The sequence below is a fragment of the Diceros bicornis genome, chromosome 3 (assembly GCF_020826845.1).
Source record: "Diceros bicornis minor isolate mBicDic1 chromosome 3, mDicBic1.mat.cur, whole genome shotgun sequence".
Classification (NCBI taxonomy): Eukaryota; Metazoa; Chordata; class Mammalia; order Perissodactyla; family Rhinocerotidae; genus Diceros; species Diceros bicornis.
Genome location: NC_080742.1, coordinates 8,928,959 through 8,951,343, shown reverse-complemented (window position 1 = coordinate 8,951,343; position 22,385 = coordinate 8,928,959). Strand labels below are relative to the sequence as shown.

The following is a 22,385-nucleotide window of genomic DNA, read 5'->3' as shown; positions in this document are numbered from 1 at the left end:
CCTAACAGAATGTGACAGAGACCATGCATTTACCCATATAAGATTTCATGGCTAATGAAAATGTTGAGTTTCTAGGCTTTTGGGTGAATTGTATCATGTAGGTATAGTATCTCTGGTTATGTCTTATTACTCAGAATTGCTAATGGGCAGTTATATGGGACTTTGATTAATATAAAAGGGTAAATCAAATATTACTTAATTGTGTCCTGCTTGATTGACAGAAAGCCTTCAAAAATAAAGTCTCTGAGGAAAAGAATTCAAAACGGTATGGAGAATTCATAATGGGGAAATTTGGAGAATTGTTGCCTTGAAGTTTCCCTTTCTTATAGTTGAGAAGTGTATGGAGACTCTAGCTCTATATAGATTTTTGAGACACAAGTATTTTTGTGTGGAATTGTGTAAATCTTTGCCTAGTTTATCCACTGCACATCTGTGGATGCAACCTGTTATTCTGGTATTAATTTTATCCCACAGAGTGCCATGCAGTTGAATCACAGAAGTCCAATTAGTGGGTGGGAGGTCAGCATATAAAAGTCTTCCCAGCATGAAAATTGTGTGAGAGGTTGGCCAATGTCCCTCAAATTGTATGAACAGCATAGGAGCAAGTAGAGGAAGGGTGGACAGGTAAAGTTCTCTTCACCAGCTCTTAGCCCAATAAAGAAAGAAATATTCCTGTTTTAGGTGAAAGTAAAGTAACCTGTTTCTACTCTAGTAGCAAATAATGTAGAAGTTAAGAGCAGAGCTCCTGCAGCCAGGCTGCTTGGGTTCAAATCCCAGCTCTGTTTCTTATTAGCCATCTAACTATGGGGACATTCTTTATCATCTAACTGTTTGGTTTCCATATCTATAAAATAGAGATAATTGTACATGTCTCACAGGTTTCTTGTGAGACTTAAATAAGTTAACATGTACTTAGAGCAGTACCAGTAAGTGCTACCCTAACATTTGCTATTATTAATTCATTTGGATGTTAATCATTGGATTTGTAAATCGCGCTAGAAATCTGACATTATTTTATTAGAACTCTTTCTTTTAAAGCTGGGTGAATTTAGGCAATGTGACACGATCAAGAACAAATGACGCAGCTAGTTAGAGCCCGACCAAGGAGCCGAGGCTCTAACTAGGGGGTGTCAGGTGCAACCTCTGGGTCAGTGTTTGTCTCTCCACACCACATGGTAGTTGTGCTGTGGTGCAAAAGCACATGACCAAAAAGGATGTATAACCTACCTCCTAACTCATAAATGCACCTGGACCTACGAGAGTCTTCCACAGGTGCTTCTGAGGACATCCAGGCCCTTTCAGTCTAAAGGAGGTGCTAGGGTGTCAGAATGGTACACGCAGAGAGCACCATCAACAGGCCTGCTCTGCCCAAGACTCTCAGTCCATTTCGCTAGGAGCCCCCAAAAAGGCAGTTGCAAATCTAGGACACACACTCATAGAGTAAAGTAGGATTTCCCTAGTGTTGATAACAAAGGGAGCAATTACAGTAATAACAGAGTATATACATGAGGAGAAAACAAATGAACCCACAAGTCCTCAAGACAGTTCTCAATGACTCCTTGGAGGATGCCTTTAGTGAAGAAACAGCGTGTGTTTTGCTTTGCTTTGTTTTTCCCTGTTGACAATGGTTGAAAGGAAAGCCACCTGATAGTAAGTAAGAAAATACTGGCTCTGAGTTCAGAGGGGCCTGGCTTTAAATGACTCTTACTTACAAAGCAGTGACCTTGAGCAGAGAACTTAATTTCTCCAATATCTACATTGTGGACTATAATTGTACCTGTCTCCAGGGGCTACTAGAGGATTAACAGGATTGCCAGCCTCATAACAGGAACTCAGCGTCCCTATCTGCCCACATCTATCCTCTCTGTGTGGAAACAAGATTAGAGATGACTGTCAGTGCTTTTGTGTTGTGTAGTATTTACTATTCAAAAGAGACCTGCCAATAGCAGATGCTAATGCTGTTGAGGACTTGAAAGTACCAGGCATAATTAACTCATCTAATCCACACAACTCCAGGAGACAGGGTTCTGTAATTTCATTGTACACATGAGGAAATTACGGCACAGTGAGTTCAAATAGCTTGCCTGCAGTCACACAGATGCAAATAGTAGACCCAGGATTCAAACCCATAGACTCAGGATTCAGAGTCCAGGGGCTTAAGCCCTCCACTGCGATGCCTCTTGGCGTTAGTGCAGGTCTCATGGGATTATTATGAGGAGCAGCAAACATGGTGCTTGTGAAACACTAGTGTAGAGCTGAGCACACACAGTGCAAGTCACACTAGACGTTATACTGACAGCATTGGAATGTCCCAAACCAAATGAGTCTGAATCTGGTGACCTTTGAAAGAGAAGCAATCTGGGTGCCTTCATTTGACTTTGGCTTGTCATGTAGACAGTACCCCAAAGAAAGCATCACAACCACTATCTCAGGGAAAGAATTAGAACTATAGTGTTGACCATTATTACAACCAATGCTAGATGTGGTAACTCAGTTGTCACGTTGTGTCTTCTCTTCAACTTTCAGTTAGATTTCATCAAATTAAAGTACACAAAGACCAATGTAGACTTTTGATTTTTTTTTATTGTGCCTATTATGAAAAATTAAGTAAAGAATTCAAGTAAAAATGATGGCAACTTAAGGATGTGTAAAAATGGAAGTCTTCAAGGTGGTCATCTTGTTAAATGGCCGTAAGGGACATGACTAGAAGCTGCATGCTGTCTGTACTCAGAAGGCATGATTATTTGGGTTGCTGGAGCAGCTGATGGAGATCATGGAGAGTGTTGCTAAAGGACTATCCCTTAGCCCTGCCCCTGAGTAACGGCAGAATTCATTGTTGCTACAGAGTGAAAATTTCAGTTTGCCCAGTGGTGTAAAAAAACATCTTTGTGGGCCCGCCCGGTGGCGCAAGCGGTTAAGTGCGCGCACTCCGCTGTGGGGGCCTGGGGTTCGCAGGTTCGGATCCCGGGCGTGCACCGACGCACCGCTTGTCAGGCCATGCTGTGGCAGACGTCCCATATTAAAGTGGAGGAAGATGGGCATGGATGTTAGCCCAGGGCCAGTCTTCCTCAGCGAAAAAAGAGGAGGACTGGCAGATGTTAGCTCAGGGCCAATCTTCCTCAAAAAAAAAAAAAAAAATTTGCAATATTGACATAATAGAAAAATACACAGGTGACTGAAATAACCCAAACCCAGAGAGAAAGCCCAGCTAGATCCTCAGGAGACAGTTTTAGGGAGAATAAACAATGGAGAAAAGTTGTCTTCTTTATGCCACCCTCTGTTACAAACTCTTTCCACCGCCACACACTGCTGTTCTCCTTAACAGGCAGAAGGCGATGATGACAAAGTAGACCGCACTCACGAGGAGGAGGAGGAGGTAGGTGTAATAGGCAAAAGTGTTGGTGAGCTGCAGCTGCAGGGTGTCTAAGAGAAGACTTTGGTTAGTTTGACTGTTCTTCAAAAAGGGTGGGACATATTAATGGGAGGGTGGTCACAGTTATCTATTTCTGATGACCTACATTGCAGTGACACCCCACACCACCAAAACCTAAAAGTAAACATCTACCCCCACCACCACCACGGACAACAACAGGACAAATTAGAATCCAGTTTATAGGACATGTCAAACAACAACCTCTGCTAAATTCACTTCGAATATTCCAAAATATAAAAAGTAAGGCTGCATTTTTAATGAATGAGTCCAATGGGAAAAAAGTATTTGTGACAAATAACTTTTAACGTTTCTTCACTCCCACGATGTCCCTAAGTGATAATAATAGCTAATATTCATTAACCACTAATCAAACGCCAAACACTTGTTCTGAGAGCTTTGCATGCAAAGCTTTAATCATATTTAAGTTTTATAATAACCTATGAGATTTTATTTTGTGAGTTTATCATTTTTATTCCCATTTTTCACATAAACTGAGGACAGAAAGAGAAGTAATTTGCCTGACGTCATGCATTTAGTATCAGAAACCAGATTCAATCCCAGCACCATGAATTTAAAGAACACATTCTTAGCTATTCTGTAATTCTGCCTCTCCAAGTGCAATAAATTCCCCAGACATCAAAACATTAAGCATACATATAAAGTTGAATTCTGATTCAGAAGCATCTGAGCCATTACACGCTGTGCATGCAATGTGATTCCTATGAAGGCTACAATCCGTGGAAATTTGGTGGTGTTCACAGTGCAGTGGGTGGGAGGTGTTAGTAAAGAGGGCATTATATAAAATGGAAGAGAGCGGTTAATCCAAATTCTCTGAAACTTTAGGAAGTCAAGGCTCACTCGTCCCTCACTGCGACTATGATGTTAGAGGATATCTGCTCTTAATACCATTGAAGTTTTCAAAGAAATATATGATGTCAAGAAATAATTAATGACAATGATGGCGAGCCAGTCTGGCTATTGAATGAACCACAATGCCAAGTCTCTTCCTGTGGAAATTACTCTTTAACGTGTTTTATATTGATGGAGTCAAAACTCCAGAATCATTAGCACTCTGTGTAGAAAGGGAACTCAGAGGTAATGTGCTCATAATTCCTCGCTCTTGGTCAACTAAGGTGTTCGCTGAGGTCCAGAGCCGCCTTGATATTGGAAATGAAGGAAAGATCAGCAGGACTCAAGCCAGCACTTGTAGTCACTTTTTTTGTACATATGTAGGGAGAAAGGGCTTCAAACTAATACTGATTCTGTGACAGCCAAATGAGACACCCCATGCTAGACATTCCACACAGGTAACTTTATCTCTTCAATAACTGAGTTAGGTGTATAAATTCCTGGTTGGCAGATGAAGAAAACCTTGCTCAGAAAATGTAAGTAATTTTCCTATTTTGATGTAACTAATCATTAAAAGAACTGCTCAGTCTGCTCAGTGATACTGTGAATACCATGCACAGACCCACCCCCCACCATGTCCATCGTGTCTCAGGGCCTTGGTTTTGGGGTTTCTTGTTCTAGGACTGTATCTTAGAGGAAGAAAGGAAGACTGAGTAAGTGTATGAACTCTTAACTCACATGGCCGGGTTGAAACCCCAGGTCTAGCTGTGTGGTCTGGTGCAAGGGCCTAATTAACTTGATCTCATTTTCAACATCTATAAAATGGGGAAAAAATATCATACCACCTCCTAGGAGTATTATGAGACTTAAACAAGAAAATGCATGCGAAACCCAGCACAATGCCTTCTGTACAGGAAGCTCTCAGTACTTCTCAGTTCATGTTATTAGCTACTAGCAAGGACCAAAGACTTCAAAAAAAAATCTAGAAGCACGTTGATGTCACAAATTCCTGAGTCACTAGAAACAAAAGCCATGCAAATGAATGAAGTCCATTGTTGAAATAATTCAGAGCCTATCACTGCACCCTCTAATTCAGTCATCTCATCCCCAAACCAGCATTTATGGGGTTAAGATGACTCCCAGGAAAGGATGGACTGATTTAAAGTATCACTCAGTCTATTCTGTGACATCCAGCCATTCTAGTTTTTCTACCTTAAGTCAGGGGAGTTTAAAAGTTAAGTTGGTCAGGAAGAAAAAATGCTATAGCTTGACATAAAGGCAAACATATGCAAAACTTACTGCTTTCATCTTTCAGACAAGCTTTTGTAGAATTAATAGCAGCGACCTCTAGAAGAAATGAGAGCAAGTATTAGTCAATTGTTCACCCCTGCTATTTGACAGTTGATATTTATGTATATGTACATATATATATATACACACACACATATTTATATAAAATCTGTCAAAGAGAGGCAGGAGAAATACTCATGAAAAATATGAGCCCCACCATTTCAGGAATAATTAGTCTTATCTGCTATGAACCAGGGAGTTCAGAAGGTAATTTGATCAGGAGGGAAAAAATTGCTAGAGCATGACATGAAGGCAAGCATGTATAAAACTTACCACTTTCCTCTGTTGGGGAAGCTGTTGTAGAATCAGTAGCAGTGACAACTAGAAGAAATGAGACCAAGTATTAGTCAATTGTCCGTGCCCATTACCTGAAGTGTGTGTGTGTGTGTGTGTGTGTGTGTGTATAAAATATGCCGAGACAAGAGAGATAGTCATTAAAAATATGAAAATTATGAGCCCCACAATTCCAAGAATAATTGGTCTTTTCTACTTTAAGCCTGAGAAGTGCCAAAGTTAAGATGATCGGGAGGGAAAAAAAGCCTATAGCACGACAGAGAGGCAAACATAGACAATCACTTACTGCTTTTATGTTTCGGATAAGCCCTTGTGGAATCGACAGTAGTGAAAATTGAGGTGGCAACCAGAAGAAGTGAGAGCAAGTATTAGCCAATTATTCATGCCCATTATTTGACAGGGTGTGTATCTGTTTATATGAGTATGTGTGTATGCACACACACATACAATCCGCTGACAGAGACACCCTCCTTAAAAATATGAGCCCTATGATTACAGGAGTAGCTCACCTGATTCTATGCAATTCAGTACATCTAATTCATGTACTGTGCTTCTGCACATGAAGATGCTGACCTTCATGAAGGATACATTGTTTTCTTTATTAGAATTGGATGGTAATATTAAAGACTATCCTGTTTTCCTTCTGTACTCATAGCTCCTAGCGCAGTGACTGCCACAAAAGAGGTGTTGGAGAAATACTTGTTGAATGGAAAAATAAACCGAAAATGTGGCTACTCTACAGTCTTCAGCACACGATGCTGACATGGAGAGTTGCTACCAAAATCAATTCATCAAATCTTAGAATCCACAACAGGATCTCAGATTTGAAGGAGTCTGGTTTATGCAAATTTCCCATCTAAACAAAGGAAATCAGGCATACCTTTCCAAAGCATGCGTATCCCAATATCCCCAACTCATACACGTGATTTTCTGGAGCTGTGGTGTTTGTGGCCATGACAACCATATGAATAAAAGCTAATAGCTATTGGGACTGGCCCAGTGGCGTAGTGGTTGCGTTTGCGTGCTCCACTCCGATGGTCTGGGGTTCTCAGGTTCGGATTCCAGGCACAGACCTATGCACCACTTGTCAAGCCATGCTGTGGCAGGCATCCCACGTACAAAATAGAGGAAGATGGGCATGGATGTTAGCTCAGGGCCAATCTTCCTCCCGCAAAATAGGAGGTTTTGCAGCAGATGTTAGATCAGGGCTAGTCCTCCTCACCAAAAATAAAAGCAGGTAATAGCTATTGAGTGATTATTACTGTGCCAGGCACTATGTTAAATGCTCCACATGCATTATGTCCTTTAATGCTCCAGTCACCCTGAAGTGAGTTGTAGTTTGGAGGACTCCTTGTTGCAGATGAGGAAGCAAGGTTGGGAGTGTATATAATTGCTGAGAGTCAGAGCCCTGACAGCAGAGCCAGTGTTCAACGGATCCTTGTGGGAAATTAAGTGAGGTACAGCATCTGGAAAGTACTTGGTAAAAATAATCCATAGAAATAGAAAATAATCTATAGAGAAAAACATAATTCCACTATTGTGAACACTAAAAACATCTTCTCTTCAAAATATGTTAAATATTTTTAGGTAATGAACATTTTGTTACAGGAACTCAACATTTCACTGTAATTCTTTCCAAATATCAGCTAAATCACATCTATACTCCTCTGAATATATACAACCTGAGGTGAGGCTTATAACAACGCAAAAAAAAAAAAAAGGAAGGCAAATATACAAACAAATTTTTTTTAAAAGATAATTGACTGCTGGATAGAGGAAAACAAGAGTTGAATCAATCGTTTTGGTATTCTTTTTCTACTAGATGTGATCTTGTCCATATGGATGTGGATCTGGTATACAATTTTATGCACTCAATGAGCTATATGTTTTTTACAACTCTAAAACTTGATTTGAGATATAGGATTTGGAATAAATTCCAAAAGTAAAAATAGTAACATAGTCATGTTTAGATGTTAAAATATATGCAACAATGACTTTAATGTGTCTTAGAAGTCTCTTTCTTTTCCTTAACAGTGACTTTTTCATTAAAAGATAAATAAAATTCTTTTATTACCATGCATTGATTGAGGAAAAACAATAAAGTAACAATTTTTCATAATAAAATCTGTGTACGTATCATAACTTCTCTTTTTCAGTCAAGGTTGGTGAAAAACTTGGACCAGATTAGTTTTATCTCTTCAAAATGACTTCATTGATTTGTGCTTCCATGTTATATTCCTAACTTTTATCAAAAACAAAAAACTCCCAGGAAACAGCATTAGAAATTTGCTGTAGAATGACAGTAACAGAAATGTCCTCCTTAGCTTTGTTGCCCTGAGAAGGCCATGGGGGGCATTTGTTTCAGAAAGTAGGTGCCAAGTAAAACACATTATGAACTAGAACTCTATAATAATCATCACCATGGAACTTACTATACTTCTTATCTTTCCCTAGTCACTAGAAAAATCAAACCTAATAGGACACTTCAGCCTGGTGGTTACATTAAATGTGTGCTTTGCATATTTGCTTACTTTCTGTTTCTTAGCTGTAGAAATAGTAAATTAGAGCTGGTTTTTAAATTTTATATCAGTGAGTTTTAGGAAAGTGTTAAAAAATACGATAAGTACATAAATAAATATATCATGTTATGTTTTCAAATCAAGTGTTTTCACTGACATTATTACATTTACTTTTCATCATGGCCCCAGGAGAAAGTCAAGGTAAGTGTTGGAACATAATTTGATCATTGAAGAAACTGAGGATCCGAGAAGAAAAAGCCTGACTTCAGAAATTCGACTGGTGCACAGCACAGGTCTTCGCACGTTTTGTTGTGTGCCTGTTCCCCACTGCTTCAAAAGGGCCGTTAACAACAGGGAAAAGTACAAACTAATTCATTCTTATGGGCACTCTGGGGCCTTTGGTCTGTTGTGTTGATACTCAGGACTTCAAGTCTTGAGTCTAGTGAGTTACTGGACCACTGCCAGGACTCCTTTGGTACATCATGCCTGAATCACAAGTGAACTTGAGAGATTAGGAAAAGAATACATTCTCTTTACTGTAGTGCAGCCTACTTGGGGAATTAATTCATCCCAGTGTGCTCATCCACACATCCCTACCAGACCAGGCACAGGCTAGGTCTGCAATAAATGTTTGTTGACCTGCATTTACCAATGGCAAGAAATACATTCATTATGTAGAATGAAAGTATGTGTGTATGCATTAGCCTCATTCAAAGTCTAATTATGAAGTTTTACCTTATGGTGGTATATAAAATACAAATTCAGAAAACCTAAGACCATAATAAAACTGCAATGGCCAAATTATGCTATTTTTTCTTGAGCCACAATTTGGCTCTATCAAAAGACCACAAGTTTGTCACCTAATAACATTGTTTTGCATTTATACTCTGATCATAGCAAGATTAAAGTGAGAGTGACTTTGTTTACGGAGTAGAATATTCCAGAAAGATGTATAATTGCTTTATTTCCTGATCCAGTAAGTTCATCAAAAGAGGAATCTCTTTTTGAGCATTTCCTGTGTGCTAAATTGTTAGGTGCTTTCACATATGTTGTTTCATTTACTCCATCAATAACTCTAAAAAACAAGATTGAGACCTTAATATTTTGGTTGATGAAACTGAGGCAGAGAAAAGTTAAGGAATTTTATCCTTTTCTTTTCCTGTTTTCCAAAGTCTATACTATTTTAATTCTAAGGGGAAATAGAGGGACATTTATGCTACCAATAAGTGCAACAACATTTAAGAAAGATTTGTGTTTGTTTTTCATTAACACTTGATAGAAAAAATGGGATATCCCTTTGAAAAAAAGTGTTCTGGGAGATTATGTTTATATATACATACGTTTGTTCACTGAAGGAAAAAGAATCTCTTGGTCAACTCCTCTCTTGTTATTCTCATGTTGGACGATACATCTGTGTTCTTTATCCATTGACGTTCCCATCACGGTCAGCCAGCTCAATTTCATGTATGTGTCATCAGTCTTCATGGTGTTTCCCTGCTGGGATTCCAGAATTCTATTGCCATTCTTTTCTTTCCAATATACCTTAATAACATCAGGGAAGAATTTCTCAAGAAGACAAAGGTATGTTCCAGCATTATGGAGATTTATTTCAGCAATTGAAGGAAGAAAAATAGTGGGCTTGGGGGAAACGTCTGCAGGAAGGCTTCTGTCTATGGGGGAAAATGGAACAGCGGTTAAAAAGAATCATTAGAGAAGCACAAACATTGTTCTGGAACAACCTAGTGCGTATAGTAAATGGAAGAAAAGCTGCCATTGAATTAGTGCTTACCGTGGCCTTCCATCCACAATAGACTGTGAGGTATTTATTGTTCTTATTTTCAACGGGAAAAGAGCTTCCAGAGGTTATGTAACTTGCCCAGAGTCACAACTATAAGTGGCAGAGCCTGTATTAAAATGTGGCTTTTGTTCTTTCTCCACACGCTAAGATGGAGTATGACTTTTAACTGCCGCATTTCAAGGCATCTAACGTTCATGAGCACACGTATTTTTTAAAATCTCTTTTGTCCCTATCATAATGGAGCATGTTTTCAAGGTGGGTAGGTAGGTGGTGGGGATGGGAGAGAAGATCAGGTAACTTTGATAATCTCTCTACGCATGAGAATGTTTAGTACTTTCTAAAGTACTTCCCTTTTCCCATCCTGGGAATTTTGTAACTTAGGCTCTTTTGGCCAAATAACACTTTCTCATGGTCTGCAGTTTTGTGAAACCTTGCTGTTCATTTAACTGTTTCTGGAATGCACCCATATTCATCTTATTTGCTATATAAATAAATATGAGGAGGAAATTTTTCATTTTTTAAAAACACACGGTCACTTGTTAATGGGAATCCATTTCCACGTGTACTTGACAATCAAGTCGGCCTTTAGCTCAAATGTGGATCTCATGCCCAGTTCTGAGGTAAGGGAGTTCTCCTACTTAATGTCTAATTTTATATAACATCGCAATTCCACATCTGAACCACCCCAGCTTTCTGAGTAGGGCAATATTTAAGCCGCACCTCCAAATTATATCACAATGCCTTGAACTTAGAAGCAAAATAGCTATATTTCAAAAACTCCTATTGAAACATTGATTCATTATTTTCAGAAATGCTATTATATCAATCTTATCAAGTAATACACTTATCAGAATTTTGTTTCCCTTTAGAATATGTTCACAAAAAGCACATTTTATTTTGGAAATTCTTGATGTTTAAGCATGACTAAGAATACACCATATTTTGACTCTCAATGTCTCCTCCAAAATTTGTGTCTACCCTGTAAGACTGCTGAAGTGTTTTAGAGCTCCACTATTTTCTTTGTTTTCACCTGCTGAATAAAGTATATATATAATTGGTGTAATGTTAAATGTCACTGTTCCAGAGTCTCTTGCAGACATAATGTCGAAATATATAACAAAACATCATAGTTTACAAAGGCATGTCCCTTGGATTCTGGAATGTTAGTTGATTATACATTTATTGTGAATCTAGCGTTGGGAATTATAAATGTCTAAACTCTTTTCAGTTTGATTTCCTTGACACAAATGCTTTATTAATATTCTCTTTGGGGCTAGCTTGGAGTTAAATAATTCAATCGGCAATTTCTTAAGAAAAGAAGAATTTGATTTCTTATTTGAGAATAATAGAAAAAAAATTCTTGAAAGTTCTGCCTATATAGCAAAGCTCTTGATTTTTATAGTAAATTAGTAAGCAAACAATGTTGAGGGTTTTTTCATGCTGTAAATACAGTTAGGTCATATTGTGCTTATTTTAATTTTATACATTTTGCTTTTAGTGTAAATGGTATTTTTCATTATGACAGTAGGACACTATATTTCTCCAACCTTATACATTTTTTATAGACTCTATTTACAGAAGGAGTTTATTTATTTTTATTTTTTGAGGAAGATTCGCCCCGAGATAACAGATGTTAGCTCCTTCCTACTTTTTTCCTTTTTTTCCCCAAAGCCCCAGTAGATAGTTGTATGTCATAGTTGTACATCTTCTAGTTGCTGTATGTGGGATGCCACCTCAGCATGGCTTGACGAGCGATGAGTATGTTTGCGCCCAGGATCCGATCCGGTGAACCCCACGCTGCCAAAGCAGAACGTGCGAACTTAACCACTACGCCACTGGGCCGGCCCCTATACTTTGTTTTTGATTTTAAAATCATGTTATATAAAATAAGATTAATTTTTCAATCATACATTATATTTAAATAATTTTAGTCCTTAGTCAATATACTAAAGAATCTAGTTTTCATCTTAGGAACTTTTTTCTTCACAAGAATACTTCTGATTCATTATAGTAAAGAAATTGAAAATAAAATGATGAATTGAAAAATTTCAGTAGGATAACACACTATTCTTATCCTGTCCCTTTTCTTTACCTATGTTCTTTGTTTAATTCTTTTTAAACAAAATGAATCTCACATTTCCATTACTTTTTCAGTGGAATAGCTAAGTGAGCATTAAATAGTGTACTTTTTTATATATGGTTAGTACCTATATTTTAAATAATTATATTACACGTTATTCCTTTAAGCATTCTGTTTAATACTTATTAATAGTGTATTTATGGTCAAAGTCATTTTCATGATGCATAGAATGGAAACCAGGTAAAAAAACAAACTTCTATCGTTCATTTATATACATTCATCTGCATAATCAAATAATATTTGCCTGCATTGTTTACATTTTATTATGATGCAACATCATGAATTCTACATAAATTTACTAAATGTCAACTACATTTTTCATTTAAAGTATGATATTTCAAACTAATTGATATTGACTTTGTGTTTTCTAGTTTCTTCTTGTAATTTTTCCTTTATGAAATAAATCATTATAGCTATTTCATATTTAAATATTATTTAAAATTTATGACAATTTTCTACTATAATTGATTTTACATCTTGACTATTTTCTGCATGAGTTTAAACTTTTTTCCTGATAAACATGAGCATGAAGCTCATTTGAGTAAAAATGCTATGGAAATAGAGATTATAATTATTATTATGGCCATTATTATCATTATCATTATTATTAACAATTTCTTCATGAGGATTGTGTGCTCTAACATGACATTTTAATCTCATGGGACCAAGCATGCACTCATATACGAGATTCAGTATTTTGGGGTTGCAATTAGATCCATGGCAAGAAAGCTTGAAGATTTGTTCCTTCCTTTGCATTCCACTTTGCTCTAATATGCCTGGAATTCTCAAAGCCATAAACACAGGAAATGTGCCTTTCACACACCCAATTAACAGGTAATCATTGACTAGTCTTTCCTGCTGCCTTCCCAGTGTTAAGAAAATCAAAGGGAACGTTAGCTAAAGCCTAATAATATGCAGTCAGTATATGGAACTGCTTCACACGTGTTGTCCAAAAAAATGGCTCTTTCCCTAATCAAGAACACAACCTATTTGCATTTCGAGTTTTCACCAGAAATTTCAGACTGAAACTGACATCTTTCCAGCTCGTGGGAAAAGTTCAGCTTGAAATTCCTGGCAGTGGGCTTCAAGGCAGAATGACTAGAGAGATGGCAGGATGTCTGTCCTCGAATCCTCTTATTGTCACATTAGATCACTAAATGACCATATTGCTGAGGGTCACCATCTGTGGCTGACATTCAAGTTATGATGCCCATAGCACTGAGGCGGTGGGGGGATAAAATGAGTTTGCTGAAAGACCATTTCTTCTGTTTTACAAAATGGATGTTAAAGTCAATGTCCACTCTTTTACTTCACTTTCTTCCTAAAGGACTCATACTTTGAAGTCCTTTTCTAATACTATGGTGGGAAAAACATGGCCTAGTTGAAATTTTACTGTGCTTCATTTCATCAGTTAATGAAAACTATGAATTCCACTTCATTTTTTCTCCTAGCTCTGAGCATAAAATTTGACCCTCTGCTTCTTGTAGATAATCACAGATATTCTGTTTTCTGCCTTCCTTGGTGGTTTTGATCTTCTTTTTGTGTTTCATGGTCTGAGTGTACAGGCATGCCTCGGAGATATGGCAGATTTGATTCCAGACCACCAGAATAAAGCGAATATCACAGTAAAGCAAGTCATACCATTTTTTTGGTTTTCCAGTGCACATATGAGTTAGGTTTCCACTAAACTGTAGTCTATTAAGTGTGCGATAGCATTAAGTCTAAAAAATCAATGTACGTACTTGAACTAAAAAAACCTCTGCGGGCCAGCCCGAGGCCTAGTGGTTACGTTCGGCAGGCTCCACTTCAGCGGCTCCGGATGGGTTCCTGGGTGTGGACCCACACAGTTCATCAGTGGCCATGCTCTGGCAGTGACCCACATACAAAATAGAGGAAGATTGGAGAGATGTTAGCTCAGGGTGAATCTTCCTCAGAAAAGAAAAATACGTTATTGCCTAAGAATGCTAAACATCAGAGCCTTCAGCGAGTTGTCATCTTTTTGCTGGTGGAGGGTATGGCCTTGATGTTGATGGTTGCTGACTGATCAGGGTGGTGGTTGCTAAAGGTTGGTTTGGCTGTGGCAATTTCTTAAAATAAGACAACAATGCAGTTTGCGGCATCAATTATCTCTTCCTTTTACAATTTCTCTGTAGCATGTGATGCCGTTTAATAGCTTTTTTCCCACAGCAGAACTTCTTTCAAAATTAGAGTCAATCGTCTCAAAGCTGCCACTGCTTCATCAACTAGGTTTATGTAATATTCTAAATCCTTTATTGACATTTCAACAATATTCTTAGCATCTTCACCAGGAAGAGATTCCATCCCAGGAAAACAGTTTCTTTGCTCATTCATAAGAAGCAACTCCTCATTTATTAAAGTTTTATCATGAGATTACTGAAATTCAGTCACATTTTCAAGGTCCACTTCTAATTCTGGTTCTCTTGCTACTTCGACCATGTCTGCAGTTATCTCCTCAACTAGTCTTGAACCCCTCAAAGACATCCATGAGGATTGGAATCAACCTCTTTCAAATTCCTGTTAATATTGATATTTTGACCTCTTCCCATAAACCATGAATGTTTTTAATGGCATCTAGAATGGTGAATCCTTTCCAGAAGGTTTTCAATTTACTTTGCCCAGATCCATCAGAAGAATCAATATCTACGGCAGATATAACATTGTGAAATGTATTTCTTAAATAATAAGACTTTAAAGTCAAAATTCCCCCTTGATCCATGGGCTAAAGAATGGATGTTGTGCTAGCAGGCATGAAAACAACATAAATCTCATTGTACATCTCCATAAGAGCTCTTGGGTGACCGGGTGCATTTTCAATGAACAGTAATACTTGGAATCTTCCTTTCTGAACAATAGATGTCAAATGTGGGCTTAAAATATTCAGTAAACCATGTTGCAAATAGATGTGTTCTCATCGAGGCTTTGTTGTTCCATTTATACAGCACAGGCAGAGTAGGTTTAGCATAATTCTTAACGGCCCTAGGATATTCAGAATGGTAAGTGAGGATCGTCTTCAACATAAAGTCATCAGCTGCAATAGCCCCTAACAAGAGAGTCAGCCTGTCCTTTGAAGCTTTGAAGCCAGGCATTAAATTCTCCTCTCTAGCTATGAGAGTCCTAGATGGCATGTTCTTCCAAAAGAAGGCTGTTTCATCTACATTGAAAATCTGTTGTTTAGTGTAGCCACCTTCATGAATCACCTTAGCTAGATCTTTTGGAAGACTTTCTGCAGCTTCTACATCAGCATTTGCTGCTTCCTCTTGCACTTTTATGTTATGGAGATGGCTTCTTTGCTTAAACCTCATGAACCAATCTCTGTTAGCTTCCAACTCTTCCTCTGTGACTTCCTCACGTCTCTCATCTTTCATTGAATTGAAAGAGTTAGGGGCTTGTTCTAGATTAGGCTGTGGCTTATGGGAACGTTGTGGCTGGATTCATCTATCCAGAACGCTAAAACTTTCTCCACATCAGAAATAAGGCTGTTTTGCTTTCTTATCGTTCTTATGCTCACTTGAGTAGCACTTTTCATTTCCTTCAAGAACTTTCCCTTTGCAGTCACAACTTGGCTAACTCGCACAAGAGGCCTAGCTTTTGACCTATCTCAGCTTTCGATATGCCTTCCTCACTAAGTTTACTCATTTCTAGACTTTAATTTTAAATGAGGGACGTGAAGCTCTTCCTCTCACTTGAATACTTAGAGGCCATTGTAGGGTTATTAATTGGCCTAAGTTCAATATTGTTGTGTCTCAGGGAATAGGAGGCGCAAGGAGAGGGAGAGAGATGGGGGAACAGTAGGTGGAGCAGTCAGAACACACACAACATTTATCGATTAACTTCATCATCATATATGGGCCTGGTTCATGACGCCCCAAAGCAATAGCAACACCGAAAATCACTGATCACAGATGACCGTAACAAATATAAAAATAACGAAAAGTCTTGAAATATTGCGAGAATTTCCAAAACTTGACACAGAGAAATGAGCTGAGCAAATGCTTTGGGATAAATGGTATTTATGGACTTGCTCAACACAGGGTTGCCAGAAACCTTCAATTTTTAAAAAATGCAATATCTATGAAGTACAATAAAGCGGAGCACAAGAAAATGATGAGATACGCCTGTAGTTGTGTTTTTGATTTTAGGTCTTCTCAAGTAGATTTTGGAAATAGGCAGTTGAAATAAATGATAAATAATTTGTGTATTATATTGTTTCTTTTTCTACCCCAGCGGTTGATAGTTTAGTGAGGTTTGAGTTGAATATGACATGAGACATGGGAGAATACGTTTGCAAATCCTAGCTCTGTGACTTAGACACAAGACATGCAGAATTCAAACAGACTGAAAGTCCTGGAACATAAGGTGAGGCTTGCTTTCCCAAAATTACCCCTCAGAAAACAAGAGTTGACTCATGTTTCAGTCCTTGTGTAACTTCTCATATTAAAAGATGCTCTTCTAATACTCTGCTGTCATCAAAAAATACTACTTGGACAAGATCTCCACCTGAAATGAACTCAATTAATGCTCGTTTTGGAGCTAGCACTGGTAAAAGAAAATAAAGAAGCTTAACAAGGATTTGGTGACTATAACTTGGGAATAAAGTTTCTACAGTTTATGCCCGTGTTGCACATTTATAATATAACAGAATAAATGAAAAAAATGCTTTCCTTTTATTTTATAAATGGATAATTGTCTCTTTAGACAAAATATCCAGTGACATCATCCTACGGAGATGCCAGAACAGACACTCAGACCCTGAGATGACCTAGAAAGTTCCTCTAAGGTAGATGTTTCAGATGTGTGTGAAGATTCTGAACAAAAGTTTAATGAAATGTGAGGGCAAAAAGAGCAATATTTCTCAACTGGTATTTGTATTGATATAATTTTTAACTTTGTAGCTATAATGCAATTAGAAAATTACATATAATTGGGTATTTGACTTTTATCTATATCACTATAAATTAGTACATTCAATTTGCAAAAGTTTCTGTTTTTTCTTCCAGATATTTCTACTGGAAAATGAGAGATCACCTCATATTCAGGCTAATAATGTTTGAGAGAATGCTTATTATATTCTAATCCTTTTCAGAAGCAAGTAGCAATTAGTCTTAGAAATTGAAAGTTTTATCCAAATACTGACCATTTGTCCTTATGTGACCTGGAGACTAGAGGGTAATTAATATAGTTATCTGTACTCCTGATTTCATAAGGAATTCCAGCGGTGGTAATTTGAATTCTAGAGAATTCACATTTTTATCACTGACCACGCTGGTAATTTCCTTACTTAATCTCATTTAATATTCACAGCATTCACTGAGATGGTATAGGCAGAACGAATGGATGGAAACATAAAAAGTTAACAGAGGTATGTGTTGATATAAAATTTTAATTTTTTCTTTATTTTTTTATTTTCTAATTTTTTTTCATAATGGAGAAGTGCTATTTTTATAATTTTAGTAGACCCATAATGAGTGAATCAAAATTTATTTGCTAAATGATGAATTTACAGGAATGATAGACCCAGAATCAAAGTCCATGTATGTCCCTGCACCAGACTGTCCTAAAAACATTTCAGGACCCACATGAATTATTTCTATGTCACCATTATTTAATTTGATTGCTACAGTTTACATGAATATGTACTCAAATGAAAAATAAAAGACTAGAAAGTTGCTTTTCAATCTATGAATTCCCTGTTCATATGATCACAACCACTAAAGAAAACAAAATATATAATTTCTTTCATTTTCCAATGTTTTATCAACTTTGTGAAAATTCTTTGAAAACTCTCATTTCGATAGATCTAGTAAGCTGAGAATATACTAGTGAGATATTCTCCCTCATTCAGGCAAAATTTCTTCTTTAAGGCAAATGAGGACTGAGCAAATTTACTGGACAGAATTTAGGGAAAAAAAACCCCATCTTGTAACATTCTTGAATATGGCTGCTCAGTTAATATTTTAATACTTGCTGTTAATCATCCTCTCACCAAATGATACGTTTAGCAATTTTTGTTAATTTTTCCCCATTTGTTATTTTTGGAAAATAAAATAGCTAAACATCATTACAAGTCTTTCAATACAGAAAGACTAAATGGATCTAACATCTCCACCCCTTAGGGACTCATAAGTGGTGTAACTAGGTAATTCTTGTTAATATCCCCAGGCGGAGAATGGCTTCTGAGGATCTGGTTGGTGTTAGAACACTTATCCACTAGGCTAGAAGTTTTGGAACACTGGGACTTGTTCTAGCTTTATCTTCTTCTCCCATTTATCTGCAGTAGCCAGCACAGAAACTGCCATCAATGAATACTGCTGACAGAATGAATGACCAAAAGAGAACGTAAAACCATGCAGACTCTTTTCACGGACTTTGGAGCTGGAATGACTATGGGGCTTACAAATTCCCTTAAATGGCCCATCTTTAGACAATTTGTCAAGATTTGTAATAACATAAATTTTGACTGATCTTGCCTATCTCTAAGAAGCTAGAGTAATAAGAAGTGAGATTTATCAATGTTCTATAGTCATTTACTTTAAGAATTAATGTTTTGCACTGCTGTGAGGGATGAGAGGAAAACTAGTAACATAGGTTTTGCAGGTTAATGTGAGAAAAGAGCACTGTGTTTTATCTCAATGTATAGAAGAGAAGTAAATAACAAATGTGTCTCTCACCTTAAAGACTGTCTACAAGAAAAGTATCTTGAACCAGTAACATATAACAATGGTTTACAGATATGGTCCAAAAAATATCATAATTTTTAGCCTGACCTGATCATCTGTGTGTGTGTAGACTCTAAAAGTAGAATTTTAATCTGCTTACAAGCAGGAATGTGAACAAACAATTTATGAAGTAGTTTTGTTTTCATATACAGTGACTAGTAGCTGCAAACTTGCTGTTCCTATGCTGAGGCCAAGTATGCGGCAGTCTGATAAGGGTGATCCTACATCGTTTTGTTCTAAAAAGCATCTATCAGTTGTTCATTACTAGGGCAAAAATAGAAAAAAGTTACTTACCAGAGGGAGTTACTGTGAGCTTAGTCCCTTTTCCAAATGTCTTGATCCAGTATGAGCTGTCACACTGGTTACAGCTTCCACAAAAACGCAGCCCCCTCCTGAGCTTCATGTTGTAACTATTAGTGAAAAAACTGTGTACTGGCAACTTGATCTTCTGGGTTCCTTTGGAAGTCCCTGAACATAAATTTTGTGGCGTCAGATATTTTATAAGTTTTCCTCAGATAAATTGACCAAAACGTCTGTTTTCCAAGAAGGCACTAATCATTGAAAAGCACTGATGGAAAATGGAAAGAATAAGAGCAGAAAAAGAAGAGATCAAACCCAACTGGTCAACCAACTACTTTTCTAAATTACTAGAAAAAGAATTCAGTGAATTAAATTTTTTTTTTTAATTTCCAGGTGTTCAATTGTGTTGAAACTGCTCAGAGATTACATCAAAGCAAAAGCCCCTTTGTTCTCGCAATTACCAGGTTTGCTTCGTTAGCAATTTGGGAATGTATTTTTGAAAGGAAGACACTCTTCAGTAACTGAAATGGAAACATGCCAATGCAAACATACTTGAGAAATGTGAAGAAATTTCTTCACTTTTATTAAGGGCACTTTTATCATTTGGCAATATGATTCTTTACCTGGTAATGCCAAAGGAGAAAAAAATTTCTGTGAAGACATTATTTTTCCTGGAATAAAAGAAGAGATTTGTAGAATTCTATCTCCTAGGAAATAATAGATTGTTTATTTGAGTTAAAATCTGAAATCACATCAAGCATCTTTTGTGATCACAAGATGTGTAACTAGAAATCAACTGAAAGAAGAAAGCTGTAGGGGCCTGCCCCGTGGTGTAGCAGTTAAGTGCTACACCTGCTGGCGGCCCAGGTTCTGATACCAGGCGCACACCGACGCACAGCTTGTCAGGCCATGCTGTGGCAGCGTCCCACATAAAGTGGAAGAAGATGGGCACAGATGTTAGCTCAGGGCCAGTCTTCCTCAGCAAAAAGAGGAGGATTGGCATGGATGTTAGCTCAGGGCTGATCTTCCTCACAAAAAAAGAAAAAGAAGAAGGCTGGAAAAGTCACAAATATGCTACCAAATAACAATCGGATCAATGAAGAAATCAAAGGAGAAATTAAAAATACCTAAATTCACATGAAAATGAAACACAGCATATCAAATTTTATGGGATACAGCAAAAATGGTACTAAGAGGAAAGTTTATGGCAATACAGGCCTAGTTGTAAAAACAAGAAAAATCTCAAATAAACACTGTAACATTACACCTATGGGAACAAGAAAAAAAAAGAACAAATGAAGCCCCAAATCCGAAATCCATAGAAGGAAAGAAATAATAAATATCAATGTGGGGGCCGGCCCGGTGGCGCAAGTGGTTAAGTGCGCGTGCTCCGATCCAGCAGCCCGGGGTTCACCGGTTCGGATCTCGGGTGCGCACCGGCGCACCACTTGTTAAGCCATGCTGTGGTGGCGTCCCATATAAAGTAGAGGAAGATGGGCGTGGATGTTAACCCAGGGCCAGTCTTCCTCAGCAAAAAAGAGGAGGGTTGGCATCAGATGTTAGCTCAGGGCTGGTCTTCCTCACAAAAAAAAAAAAAAAATCAATGTGGAAATAAATGAAATAGACTAAAAAGAAAATGGAATGGATCAATGAAACTAAGAGCCAGTTCCTTGAAAAGATAAACAAAATTGACAAACCTTTACTAAGCTCACTAACAAAAAAACGAGAAGGCTCAAACACATAAAATTAAAAAGGAAAGAGAAGAAATTACAACAGATACCACAGAAATACAAAGGATTATAAGAGAATACTATGAAAAGCTATATGCCAACAAGTTGGATAAGCTAGAAGAAATGGATGAATTCCTGGAATGATATAACCTTCCAAAATGAAATCAAGAGCAAATTGAGAATCTGAATAGACCAATCACTTGCAAGGAGATTGAAACAGCAATGAAACACCTCCAAAAATACAAAAGTACAGGCCTAGATGACTTCTCTGGTGAACTCTACCAAAGGTTCAAAGATTATTTAATACCTATTTTTCTCAAACATTTCCAAAAAATTAAAGAGAGGGGGACGCTTCCCAAGTCATTTACAATTTCAACATTACCCTGGTACAAAAAACAGATATGGGTGACACAGAAAAAGAAAATCACAGGCCAATATTGCTGATGAACATAGATGCAAAATTCTCAACAATATTAGCAGATTGGATACAACAATACATCGTGGATACACCACAATCATGTGGAATTTCTTCCAGGGATGCAAGGGTCGTTCAACATCCACAAATCAATGTGATACACTACATTAATTAAATGAAAAATAAAAATCACAGGATCATCTGAATAGACGCAGAGAAGGCATTTGACGGGATTCACCATCCATTTATGATAAAAACTCTCAATAAAATGGGTGAAGAAGGAAAATACCTCAACATAATAAACGCCATATAAGACAAAGCCACAGCTAACATTATACTCAATTGTGAAAACATGAAAGCTATCCCTCAGGAACAGGAACAAGACAAGGATGCCCACTTTTGCCACTCTTATTCAACACAGTATCAGAAATCCTAGCCAGAGCAATTAGACAAGAAAAGGAAATAAAAAGTATCTACATTTTAAAGGAATAAGAAAAACTGTCATTCTTTGTGGATGATATGATTTTATATATAGAAAACCATAAAGAATCCACCAAAAAACTATTGGAAATTAAAAATGAAAGCATCAAATTTCTAGGGTGCAAAATCAACATATAAAAGTCAGTAGTGTTTCCATGCACTAACAAGGAAGTAGCAGAAAGAGAAATCAAGAATAAAATTCCATTTATCATTTCAACAAAAAGAATAAAATACCTAGGAATAAATTTAACCAAGAAGGTGAAAACCTGTGCACTGAACACTATAAGACATTGTTGAAAGAGATTGAAGAAGACACAAAGAAATGGAAAGAATTTCTGTG

General features: G+C 37.3%; 1 gene segment (V, D, J or C); it reads right to left on the bottom strand.

Annotated features, from left to right (window-relative positions):
- Positions 1–3,017: 3,017 nt before the first annotated feature.
- LOC131392797 (T-cell receptor gamma chain C region C10.5-like) overlaps positions 3,018–22,385 on the bottom strand; it is a 32,512-nt gene continuing 13,144 nt past the window's right edge. Inside the window, 4 exon segments of the C gene segment in view lie at positions 3,018–3,423; positions 5,582–5,629; positions 9,786–10,115; positions 19,415–19,474. Of these exon segments, the coding sequence occupies positions 3,281–3,423; positions 5,582–5,629; positions 9,786–10,115; positions 19,415–19,474 (581 nt within the window).